At 30.1% G+C, this 13,783-nt stretch overlaps 2 protein-coding genes across 5 annotated transcripts in view; one reads left to right on the top strand and one right to left on the bottom strand.

Moving 5' to 3' along the window:
• Window positions 1–13,783, top strand: part of LOC126835925 (uncharacterized) — a 46,290-nt gene that overhangs the window by 19,178 nt on the left and 13,329 nt on the right. Inside the window, exons 2-3 of one of the 3 annotated variants that reach the window (XM_050568808.1) lie at window positions 822–850; window positions 6,855–8,419. The exons of 1 other annotated variant lie outside the window; for it this stretch is intronic. In XM_050568808.1, the coding sequence (XP_050424765.1) occupies window positions 822–850; window positions 6,855–7,798 (973 nt within the window). In that variant the 3' untranslated portion in view covers window positions 7,799–8,419. Of the gene's footprint in view, window positions 1–821; window positions 851–6,854; window positions 8,420–13,783 lie in introns of those variants that run through there. One more of the 3 variants, XM_050568809.1, reaches the window with a different exon arrangement.
• On the bottom strand, window positions 8,410–11,941 carry LOC126835933 (uncharacterized). 2 transcript variants are annotated; one of them, XM_050568825.1, is made up of 5 exons: window positions 11,771–11,941; window positions 11,511–11,540; window positions 11,281–11,331; window positions 10,640–10,666; window positions 8,410–8,783 (listed from the first exon to the last, which is right to left on the bottom strand). In XM_050568825.1, the coding sequence occupies exons 2-5, from the start codon at window positions 11,533–11,535 to the stop codon at window positions 8,548–8,550; spliced, it is 339 nt and encodes a 112-aa protein (XP_050424782.1). In that variant the 5' UTR covers window positions 11,536–11,540; window positions 11,771–11,941; the 3' UTR covers window positions 8,410–8,547. The 2 variants fall into 2 exon arrangements, with proteins under 2 accessions (XP_050424782.1, XP_050424781.1); XM_050568824.1 differs by having other exon boundaries at window positions 11,511–11,941.

Raw genomic sequence — 13,783 nt, forward strand, 5'->3', positions numbered from 1 at the left:
ACGAATTGCCATTAGCTTTATCTGTGAAATTTAGTGATATATATACAGAGTGATGCAACTAACGTGAGACACTCATTTTCTCTACAAATATTATGCGAATTTTTTTCCCCTTATTTTTTAGGTACATATTTTACTATATTTTGAAAAGTTTTATCACCAATCCTTGTACGCCAAAAAGGGTCATTTTTGTTTTTTTTAACGGCAACATATGTTTTTAATTACATAAATTTGTGAACAAAAAATTAAAAAATATATTAGCGTTTGAATTATTTATTTTCATTTATCTGTTCATTAGCTATGGCTTTGTAAAGATACTACATTTCCTCTTAATAATAATTATCATAATTCTTCGAGTTTCCAAAACCGGTAGCACATAAAATTAATATTTATGCCCGCAAATTAATTAAGAAAAGACTTTTTGGGCTTTTTAAAAAATGATAAAGCGTTGGTTGTGTTAGGTATGTCGAAAGGGGATAAATGACTGCCTTGGGGCAAGCCGGAGCTAACAGCTATAGGTCAGGTAACTTACCACACATTTTAACTAATTGAGCTGGTTGGTCAAGTACAAGGATATCCATCTCAACATTTTACCACCAACTGCTATTCTACTAAATTTGGTAATCAATGACTTATGCTCAACCGTATCAAAAGCTTTACAATCAGCCAATTATGCCATACGTTTACATTTCGCTCTTATATGAGAAAACATATTATGCGCACTAGAAGAACTGGATACTTTAAATATTTTGTGTGCTATATTTTTTTTATTTTATCATGTTTCTTAAATCAACACTAAACCATTTAATGTTTTTAATTTTTAGAGTTCTAGAAAGTTTAGGAGAACTTGGAGGTAGGTTCCTGGTTTTTTAACATTTGCTTTAATCTTAGCAATTTTAACCTTTTACGCACTACGGGTATTTTAGCATAACGGTATTAAGATCTATATTTCATCATAATTCTCGTAAACACTAGAAATACTAATTTCCTAATTATTCAGAATTTGACGGGTATAATAAAATGTTTTCTATACCCAGTTGAAAAGTAATTGTATAGTTAAAACGGACAAAAAAAAAAAAATTGTTAAAAAATAAGATTTTGCAGATGCAGAAAATGATTTTTAGCTTCGACGAGTATTGTATTTACACAGATGGCTTTTTATTTTTTTTTTTTTTGCTATCTGGTTAGTCATAACAGCTCGGCGCGAATAAAATAAGCTAATAGTTTTGACATGTTTGAACAAAAAAATTAATTGAAACGAATAAATGTGTTAATACAATTTGTTTAAAATCTCGTGTACTTCAGTTAAAGATTTTCATAGAATAGTGCTACTGGGGTTTTTTTCTTTTTATTAGACGCCAAGACAATGAATTTGCAAAAGTTGGTTTCAATACTAGTTTGGGTGGCTGCAATTCGCTTTACACGCGTTGTGTCGGATGTGAGCAAAATAAAAAAATTGGAACTCATCGAAAAATTAAACACGCTGTTGTCACATCCGGGATGGCAGATAATGCACAACGTTAATATCGTGGAATCGTACATGGTTGGCGACAAAACAAGCAAAGCAATCGGATGTCCCATGTCCGCAATATACGAAGCCGTACTGTCGAACCGGAAGCCGGTCGACGAACTCAACGTATGGCAAAGGTACGATCAGGTATGGACTGTGCTCAGGTGTAAGTACGCCGAGGTTATCGAAAGGTACAGGGTACTGATAAAACATTTAATGGGCGTTTGCCGAAACGAAAAAAAAGACGATAAAGTAGCGCACGACCCTTCGCTTCAAAGGTATTTCAATTGTTTTCACTTGCTGCTGAACGATCTGCAAGTCATGTCGCCGAGGTTCAAATGCATGGCGGACGCGTTGGAATTGTTTTACTCGATAGGACCGCAAACGGTGCCCAGGCAAAACGTAATGGTGGCCACGCAAAAATTGACCGAGTTTACTTCAACCGTGATGTCGGACACCGTGACGAAATTGTCCATACGCGGTATTGACGAGTACGCGGTCGATCTCGAAATAAAAGCCATAACCAAATATTTGTTTATAGATATACTTCACTTAAACTTACATTGGTTTATCGACCATTATTGCGAAGTTCCGTCGTTGAAAAATTGGAATTTGAAAAAAGATTTTGACGACAAAAGGCGCAACGGTCTGATACCGCTGGAAATGACTATGTTGCAATATGTACAAGGCGAAATCGATAACTACGTTGATGAAATCTTTAACAGCATGTTCTACAATCTGGGGTTTGCATACGACGACACTGGAAACGTCATAATCAGGATTGATAGTTAAATTATATTATTATTAGCGCCGTGATACCGATTTACGGTGTAGATTAATCAACATAATATTATTATGTATATTGCATTTCCGACTCATGTAGATATTTTAGTTTAAAACTATAATTTATAACCTAACTTAATATCAAACAAAATGTTCAACGTGGAATTTTACGAGCACAGCCTTATACGTGTACACGTAGACTAAGATAACTGAAGTAACCAAAAATAAAATATTTATTAGCTTTTTAACAAAAATTTCTGTCACTTAAATTTGAGAAATATTAATAAACGCAAAATAATGTTGCATTTCTAAAATAAAAGCTGTTTTCCGTTAGTGGCTCTCCTCCTCCCAATTATTTAAATATCTTAACAAATATTGTCAAAAGTGAAAAACTCACAATGCTTATGTACTGTGAATTACAAAATGTGTTACAATTCTAGTTGTAAATTTGTTACAATAATTTGTTTTAAAAAATCAAGTTCTTACTTTAGCACACTTGAATGTTTAACACCGCCAATCTCAAAAAAAATGTAATAGTATGATTACTTACTTATTTATTGAGCTGAAATTTTAGTTAATTTTTATATTTTTATTAATATTTGGGTATTGAACAAGTTATTTCACAGTATTTTGAGTACTATTTCTATTGGTTAAAATAATAAGTAAACATGTACCTTTTTATTTGCTTAACGTGTAACAGGCTCTGTTACTAGTGATGTATGATATAAAAATAGTAAAATCTATCCTTAAGTTGATTAAACAAAGAAAAGATAGAAAAAACTTATCGTATTCCCTTGATCAATTAAAAATAAATGCTTTTATTTATAATATTTAGTTGCTATTTTTCTGTTTAAATTAGTTTATATCGGTTTTGAATTAGTTTTGATGCTTGCTTTGATATTACCCGGATTTTGCATTATTATTATGCATTATGGACATTTTGTCATATGCATGTCATTGAAATTAGTTTGATATCGCTGTTGACTAATTAAAGAGTTAAAAGCGACCATATTTTAACTTTTTAAAACATTAAATGTTGTATAATTTAAAAAGATTTAATATTTTTTGTACTTCGAAGTATTCATTTTTTACCATGTAAAATAAAAAAAACTAAAAACAAGTACTTGACAGTTATGTATTTTTTATTTCTTTTTCTTCTTTCCTTACCACTGAGGTAGGCATTTAGGATAAATTTTATATTTGCTATTATGAAAAACATGATACTAAATTGGTTTAGAACACTTCTTGGATCGATCACTAAATAATGATAGCGTTAATAGGTGGGTATAAATGTATGATTATGACCAAATATTTATTTTGGTAAACTAGATATTAACTAAGTAAATACATAGTAGTTGAGTGTTGACTTATTGTCTAAGTCTGTTTTTTTTTTTTTGCTAATTATATTTTAATATGTCTCATTACGAACAATATTTAATAAGCGTAAATGACAAATCTTCAGACCCAATGTCTGAAACAGACTATTGTGAAAGTCTCTTTAATGAGTTGGAAGACATAAAACAAGTTTGTTATAAATACTCATTTATAAAAAAAAAATTAAGTTTTTTAATATGTACAATTGGTTTTTCACAAATTATTAATTTAGGAAAATTACACACTAAAAATTAAAATCAAATTATTATCAGTGACAAAAGTGGTGACAAAAACTTTAGCTGAGATTTATACGGAAAAGGTGCAAATTGTAAGACAAATTTGAAAAAATTACAATTTTATAACTATTCGTTTTTTTATTAGTTTGTAAATAAAACTAAACTATTTTAATAAATAATAATATACAATTGTATTTTATGATTGATAAATTATAATGTTATACGGAAAATGGGTTTTCAGTTTTTGTCTTCTGAACACCGATTACACTTAATAAAGTTAACCAGATATCGAAATTAAGTCACACCGCAAAATTGTTTATCACTGTCGGAATTTAAAGAATGTTATCTATTCTGTGTTCAAAGTCTATAAACTCCCTGCAAAATACCAAAATACCAATAAAATACCTGCAAATACCTGTCTATACGAGTGTGGTTAGTCCAATATCAATCATTTTAATATTGGAGGTATCCGTTTAATCAGAAAAAAAAAGCTTTAGTAAAATGGAAAGATGAACAATTGTGATTTAATAACACGTTTAAATGGCCGACACAATAAACGCGGAGAGAAATGTTTAAATTTCCATCAATTTCAAATGAGTATAACTTTTTAATATATGAATAAAAATACAATTTTTGTTCACTCATTTTTTTTTAAAAACTATTCTAAATAAAATGGCTATCTAGAAAATAAAAACAAAAACGTAACAAAAAAAAAAAATTATTTAAAAAAATAAAACAGCTAAGTGCAATAAAAACCGTGGTTCTTATAGCGTAAATGAGTATAAATTATTTAAAAAAAAAAAAACTTAAAAATATTCACTAGAACAAAAGTTATTTCATTTGTCAAATCTCGTGGGCCACCTGTATATATATATATATATATCCATCTCCTGTATATATTATAATAGTGAAAGTAATTAATTTATTTTCGGTATATTATCATACCTTGCCATAGGCACCATTAGGGAAAGGGAGCTTAGGAGGTCTTAATACCCTCTAATATTTTTCGTGTTTATGTATTAAAACCTCTGCTTAAAACATTTTGCAGATTTGATAACAGTATTTAATATTTAGTATTATTTATCAATTTTAAGTGGCTCTCACACTTCCCATTAGTTCTGCATCTTGTCAACGTTAGTTTGCTGCTTTAAGAAAAAGAATAATATACCACAAGATGACGTGCGAATAATAAGTACCTAGAATATTATATTGTGTCGTACGGTAAACACATTATTTGATTGCATTTACTAGCGTTAACTGTCAGTCCATATTTATCACACCAGTCCATAAATCTATCTAAGTATTTTTGTAGCTCAGGACAGTCGTCCCTAGATTTAACTACATTGAATAACTTTAAATTATCCACAAACATGTAAAATTTACTATGTTTAAATATTAAAAAAAGAACAGGAGATAAATGACTGCCTTGGGGCAAGCCGGAGCTAACAGTTATAGGTCAGGTAACTTACCACACACTTTAACCAATTGAGTTGATTGGTCAAGTACGAGGATATCCATTTTAACACCTTCCGTTATTCTAATTCGGTAATCGATGACTTATGATCAACCGTAGCAAAAACTTTTCTAATATCAGTAAAAATAGTGTCAATTTGAAAACCCTATGATACATTGTCCGCTAAATACTGATAGAACACTACCAAATTGGTTTCTATGGACTTCCCTTTCTTAAAGCCATGTTGCTCATCAACTAAATTCCGCCTCAATGTAATAATTTAGAGAGTGAACTCAGCTTGCACGCTGGACGATAATTTAAGACCGATAAACGATTTCCTGATTTCCATAACGGGTAGACGTAGCTAACTTTCCAAACTAACGGAAAAATACCAGTGTCTAAAGATCAATTACACACTTTGAAAATAGGATAGGCTAATGCAAAGCAACAGTTTTTAAGAAATATATCTGGAACCATATCTGGCCCGGTTACAGGATCATTAATCAACTCTTCAAGCTCTTGGGAAATATGCGCTAATATAATAGAGCATTATAATATATTAGAATTACCTGGGGCATTGTAATTAACACTAGGTATTTGAATGTGTTCAGTGACATATACAGAGGAAAAATATTGACCGAATTACTTTGCCTAAGCTAAATTATTATCAGCTTCTTGATTATGAAGTTACAGGTACAGGTAAGTTGTATTTATTTTCCCTGTCTTTAACAAACCTCTAAAAACACCAATAGTTCATATTGAATTGTTTTTGTGCAAAATCAATAAACTTACTATGGAAAATTTTAGTCATACTTTTACATTTAGCTCTGATATGAGAAAACGCATTATGATCATAATAAGATCTGGATACTTTAAACATTTTGTGTGCTATATTTTCTATTTTATCATGTTTCTTAAATCAACACTAAAACGTTTAATATTTTTAATTGTTAGAGCTCTAGAAAGTTTAGGATAACGTGGAGGTAGGTTCTTAGTTTTTTAACATTTGCTTTAATCTTAGCCCATTAAATGCTTTTACGCACTACGGATATTTTAAAATAACGGTATTAAGATCTATATTTCATCATAATTCTTGATAACACTAGAAATACTAATTTTCTAATTATTCAGAATTTTAGGGGTATAAAAATAATGTTTCATTTTGAAAAATGTTTTCTGTACTTCGTTTAAAAGTAATTTTATAGTTAAAACAGACAAAAAAAAAGTTGTTAAAAAATAAGATTTTGCAGATGTAGAAAATGATTTTTAGCTTCGACGAGTATTGTATTTACACAGATGGCTTTTTATTTTTTTTTTTTTTGCTATCTGGTTAGTCATAACAGCTCGGCGCGAATATAATAAGCTAATAGTTTTGACATGTTTGAACAAAAAAATTAATTGAAACGAATAAATGTGTTAATACAATTTGTTTAAAATCTCGTGTACTTCAGTTAAAGATTTTCATAGAATAGTGCTACTGTGGTTTTTTTCTTTTTATTAGACTCCAAGACAATGAATTTGCAAAAGTTGGTTTCAATACTAGTTTGGGTGGCTGCAATTCGCTTTACACGCGTTATATCGGATGTGAGTGAATTAAAAAAATTGGAACTCATCGAAAAATTAAACACGTTGTTGTCACATCCGGGATGGCAGATAATGTACAACGTTAATATCGTGGAATCGTACATGGTTGGCGACGAAACAAACGAAGCAATCGGATGTCCCATGTCCGCAATATACGAAGCCGTACGGTCGAACCGGAAGCCGGTCGACGAACTCAACGTATGGCAGAGGTACGACCAGGTTTGGACTGTGCTCAGGTGTAAGTACGCCGAGGTTATCGAAAGGTACAGGGTACTGATAAAACATTTAATGGGCGTTTGCCGAAACGAAAAAAAAGAGGATAAAAAAGCGCACGACCCTTCGCTTCAAAGGTATTTCAATTGTTTTCACTTGCTTCTGAACAATCTGCAAGTCATGTCGCCGAGGTTCAAATGCATGGCGGACGCGTTGGAATTGTTTTACTCGATAGGACCGCAAACGGTGCCCAGGCAAAATGTAATGGTGGCCATGCAAAAATTGACCGAGTTTACTTCAACCGTGATGTCGGACACGGTGTCGAAATTGTCCATACGCGATATTGACGAGTACGCGGTCAATCTCGAAATAAAAGCCATAACCAAATTTTTGTTTGTAGATATACTCGTACAATTACAGTGGTTTATCGAACATTATTGCGAAGTTCCGTCGTTGAAAAATTGGAATTTGAAAAAAGATTTTGACGACAAAAGGCGCAACGGTCTGATACCGCTGGAAATGACTATGTTGCAATATGTACAAGGCGAAATCGATTACTACGTTGATGAAATCTTTTGCAGCATGTTCTACAATCTGGGGTTCGCATACGACGACACTGGAAACGTCATAATCAGGATTGATAGTTAAATTATGTTATTATTAGCGACAAAATACCGATTTACGGTGTAGATTAATCAACATAATATTATTATGTATACTGCATTTCCGGCTCATGTAGATATTTTAGTTTAAAACTATAATTTATAACCTAACTTAATATCAAACAAAATGTTCAACGTGGAATTTTACGAGCACAGCCTTATACGTGTACACGTAGACTAAGATAACTTAAGTAACCAAAAAAAAAATAATAATTAACTTTTTTACAAAAATTTCTGTCACTAAAATTTGAGAAATATTAATAAACGCAAAATAATGTTTGCATTTCTAAAGTTAAAGTTGTTTTCCGTTTTTGAAAAATGGAAGATTTGGTACTTTTTTCCATGAACGGCCACATTTTTAAAATTTTTAATTGTACGCAGTATTCATTAACAAATATACTCTAGTGATTCCCCTGTTAACATAGATATGTTATTAGGCTGAATACAAGAAATTTCATGTCACCATTTTTGTGTTACACTTTCATTTTAAGTTAGCAATAAGAGATTATCAAACAGATAATATAATCATATTACCTGTACATGCGAAAAAGTATAAAATAACGATATAAATACAATACATCAGCAACAGTTGTGTTTAAAATCGTGATTCAAATTGTTTATTATTAAATTTAATGACAATTTGGATATCAGTGTAGTATGTACAAATATTTTAATATAATAATAGCAGTACTTAGACTTGTAAAATAAGTCAATCCTAATGATTCGTAATTCAAATTATTGTAACTGATCAGAAAGTGGCTGAGTTAGGAGATTATTGCTAGCGTTTACTTCCCAAATTATGCCTTCAATTAATCTGTATGTGCTAGCACTCTTGTCTATAGCTTTCAGATTACAAGTTCCATCATTGTCATCAGCAGTGGTTATATATGAACTCGGGTACGTTACACTTCTGAATAATCCTATAAAACGACACATCAGGAAGAAATCCTTGTCACTTTTTCTGTGTTTACCTTAAAAAAATAAAATACCTTGCTTAGCTCATTTTTGTTAATACTTTTCTTTATTTGCAAGACTCAACAAATACACGTCTATAATTAATAAATGAATCGGGCATTTGAGAAATATGATATAATATTATACAGCCATATCACTAACATATATTTAGGTATATATATGTATAATGCATATTATGTAACGGTAAGAAAAATCTATATGAATATTTATGTATTTCGTCATGAATTATAGTTTTTATAGCTTCTCTAGTTATATTTCTTCTTGTAATTCCTAAATCAAGGAGAGTGACGCCTTCATAAACGCCTTAATAACAAATACAAATTATTAATTATGAGTTGGTTGCTCTTGATAGAGTTCCGTTATATTTAAAAAAACTATAATGTTGAAAATGTATGTATAAACTGTCATTTGTATCTAAAAGGTAATTTATTGATCCAAAAATGTACATTAAAAACATCTCCCCCGTTAATACAAAAAAAAATCAGCCTCAACGTGGAATTGAGAAAATAGTGTTTATACAATTATGGGTTTTTCGATTATATTCTTTGGTTTCAGACACATATCCTTGCGGTATATTATAATGAAGTGTGTTCATTGTATTTTTTTTTTTGTGTCTGGGCTTACGGTATTATCTTCGAAAGTGCTGAACCGATATATTTTTCTGTTAAAATTGTATAGATCAGTAATCGTACCTGTGGTCATTCATATGTACATCGGTTAAACAGGATGACCTACTGAAGTACGTGCTAGAGAACACGAAAAAGATGTGAACTACAAGAGAGGTCAAGAAGGTCACAGCGTAAACTTTGACGAAATTAAGGTCTTGTCCAGATAATCGCATGGTGAGAGAAGCCATAGAAATTGAAAAATGGACATCAAACTTTAGCCGGGAAGATAAATGGAAATTGATCAAAACGTGGAAACCAGTGATACATCTAATTGACGAAGACGTCCAAACCGGAGACCAAATGGAACGATGAGAGTAGGAAATACAACGAGAAACTATTGATAGCAGAAATGTAAATCAGCCGGTTGAAGCAAAGGGGCGTGGCCGTAGAAAACAGTTGGCAGCGACAGGAGGTGGCTGAGAGTGCGGCGGGGGGTGCGGTATATAACCCATGCCTGCGGAAACAGATCAGTCAGTCGACAGGAAACCACGGTGCGAGTAACATCGAACCATAATCCTGAAGATGGAGTGTGCAAATATTCCGAAACGTTTGCAAACAAGTCAAGCTACTTGAATGAGAGTATCCGCAAATTGTATAAATTGTGTAAATAATTTTACACTTTAACTGAAACTTACGGACTACAGCTTAGTATAACTTTATGAAAAGTAGTCTAATCAGCTCCTAATTTTTTTGTTTTTATTAGGTGTAGTTTTAGATCTTAAAGTATGAAAATTAGACTAAAAATGTTGATAATTTAACGTATAAGATTTTCAAAAATGTGTAGTCATCTATTTTCAATGAAAAAGGAGAAAAATTACACTTTGACCGTAGTATATTTCTAGGTGGATATGGAAGTGACTCGATAGTTATGTTGTAAATTACCATACATGGGAAACACCGGCAACAATATTGTACATAAAAGATCGGCACTAATAAATGTATGTGTCTAATACTCCGAGTATAATTTGAAACGCATCATAGCTTTTACAACGCATTTATCATTTTTTTTATATATTCAATAACATAAAAAAAAATTCATAACCACTTTTCTTGGAAATTATTTTTTCCCTATTTTTTTTGGCAAAGTAAAGTTTTGGCTAAGATACGACTTGAAGAGCTAATCAGCTAATAGTAGCAATTTACCAATCAAAACCTCCAAAATATTCACTTATACTTGTATTTACTTTCGTTTATCTCGGGTGCATTATAACCTATAACCAAAATATAAAATAATTACAATTAAAAAAATCAATTTTTTAAAATATTTTATCCGTCACAGTGATTTTAAAATTTAGAATATTTAAATAAATTATTCAATGTAAAAATGTAAACTTTTAATATCCAGGATTGAAAATTCGTTTAAGTTCAAATGACAAAGAAAGTTCCGCCAAATGTCCTCGTCGTGTCGGCGATTACAACATCAATTACAAGGGCTGTCCTATTTACAAGTCTTTTCTAAATAGGGAAAACAGGCAAACATTCTTTACGCTTCTAAAACTTCTAGACTTCCACAAATTTATAATCCTAATATCTTCGCCCAATCCAATCTTGAAATATACTCTAACGCTGTGATTTTTTCTTCCTCTATCTTCAATACCCTATCCCATTTCAATTTCTAAAAGCCATTATTAGCCTTTAATTAATTTGCTGCCCACAGTCCTCAATCCTCTATCTCATTTATAATTATTTTCAATTTGTATGTAATTGTATTAATTACATTTAGTTTATATGGGACTTCCATCGAATAGTAATTGTTTTTATTTAAAACTATATTATAATGACACTTAATAACTGTTTGTATAAAAGAGTTGAGCTTTATATTTACCTATTTTAGTTCTTATTTTTGATCGTATATGACCCTCGCATCGCAATATTCCTAAATTTCCAAACAAAATACATTTTAATGCACATCATTCCATTAGATAGAAATATAAAGGTTATTGCGCGTTGGCTTCATGTTTTTACATTCTAAAATTAAAATAAAAACATTTATAACTATTGTATATCAAACAAATATGTTGGAGTATGTCCATAAAATATTAAGAAAATAATCACCCGGTATTGCCAAAATAAGCGACATGTCCTCTGAAATTAACACAACATAAATGAAGTTAAGTATAAAACACAAATGTCTTATAAATTGGGAAAATAGATTTAAATAAAATGATTGGACACTATGATGTTAAAATGGCTGAATTGAAGCAGATGTGGAGAATAGAATGAATATAATGATTAGACGGGATTAGAAAAGGTAATATCAGCGTTAATTTCCGGTATGATTCTATTTAGATTTTATAGTAAAATTTGCGATTTACATCACTGATAAATTTGCTCAAAAATAAATTTTTGCAGTTCTGATATCAGAATGTTATTACTATGTTATTACTTAACATATAAAATATAAATTATCAAAATTATAGATTTTATATGCGCGATAAAAGTTTAGTAATCTTGTAAAACTTTTTTTAAGTGATATTCTTGCGACTTTCGGATGTGCATTTGTGACGACCGAAACAGTAAAATCTAAAGATATTTTAATGTGTGCCATTATAATTTGTTTGCATAGCTGTTATTATATTAGTATAACATATTTATATTACTCTGAATAAGTTTAGACTATTATCTTCTTTGGTTTTGGTGTCTTGATACTTTTAAAATTAATGTTGACATTAGTTTTATATGCTTTTAAGTACATAGTATTGTGCATAAAATTATACCGATAAAAATCTTAATAAACGCAGGTATAAGTGAAACAATAAAATGCATTTTTTTCTGGAAAAAGTTAATGACATAAGGCTTTGATCTTTGTCTCAGGGTATTTTCTTTTAAATTTCACACCTGGTAAATTATAATTAACTCAATGTTTAAAAACTAATATTATATATTTATATAATGTGATTTAAATTTGATAAAATATCATATAGAACCTAATATAACGCAGATCATAATATAATACACAAGTTGTCCAAATTAAGTATTTTCAACCAGATATGGTGTTATTTAATTATAACTAAAAAAATACTCAAATTTTGGTTCTATTGATTCCGAACGGGTCATATAATTTGCGCATGAAGAGTCTACAAGTAACTTTTGACGTTTTATTTTTAAATTGGATAATAATCTATTGAGCATTTTGATAACCGTTTAGGAAGTTTTTTTTAATGTAAAAAAACTAAGAAAATGATTTAAAACAAAGAAAATAATACAATAAATTTGCTATTTCCGAAAAAGATGTTTTTTAAAAAATAAATATATAAAAACATATTATTGTTGTAACAATATTTTCTTAGCTCTTTTTTAATTACACTTTTTTGTCTCAGTTCCGGGTTCAAAATTCATTGTTTTAAGATATGGATAGTTGATATTTTGTACATTAAAAACCGATATTGTTTAACTGTTTAATTAATTTTTCAGTATTACCTATATATATAAACGTATTACTTATCCACAGCCTTATTAAATAATAAAATTAAATAATGTATATATTTAAAAAAAATATAAAAATACTTTTTAGCTTTATGAATACTAATGGCTCTTATTTAGTGTGTATTAATTTATTTCCATAAAGATATACTTATAATACCTAATTTTTATAGTTAGGCTGCTAATTCTTAAACTATTCAAAGTTTTTAAGTAAAAATATTTAAGCTACAAAATAGTTTTAGCTCTCTTTCCTCCGAGGCCAGATTAGGTTTAAGGGAAGGTCTGCAGGCGTTCGTCTCCCTTTAGGCTGGTGCAAGATAACAGTAGTCAAAGATCTGAACTTAGGGTAATCTGCGTAGGGTCCTGGTACTCTTTCTTAATAAAATGTAATTCTAGCGCGGTGTGTTTAGGCAAGTTTTGCTTTTTTTATTTTGTATTATTCAAAACATATTTTGTTTTTTTAAGCTGATCTCACGGTATGTGTCTCATATAATTATCATCCGGTACAACTGCTGACCATATATAACAAACTTTAAATAGGACCCTGGTACTTTGGAAGTATATTTGTGATGTAGCTGAAAAAATTGCTTAAATTATAAAATATTTTACTATATTCATCTGTTGTTAACCGCTGAGGATAGAAACATTGCTCCCGAAGTACGGTCGAGTGCATTTTTGTGCTTAAGATTTTTTTTTAAATATTTCATGATTTTAGATTCGATGTACACCTGAGAAGGTGTTGTTTTTACAATAAGTTTTTTTTGTGTCTGGACCCATGATATCTTTAAGTCTTATACATTTTTAACGGATTGATAGGGTACCAAATCTTTATTTACTTCTAAACACATAAATATGCGAACAAGTAATAAATAATAATAATAATAATAATATAAATACCATATATA

This window comes from Adelges cooleyi, unplaced genomic scaffold, assembly GCF_023614345.1.
Source record: "Adelges cooleyi isolate 19-005CV unplaced genomic scaffold, UGA_ACOO_1.1 ACOO_flye_CR_arks_rails_tigmint_CR_PRNA_23, whole genome shotgun sequence".
NCBI classification, from domain to species: Eukaryota; Metazoa; Arthropoda; class Insecta; order Hemiptera; family Adelgidae; genus Adelges; species Adelges cooleyi.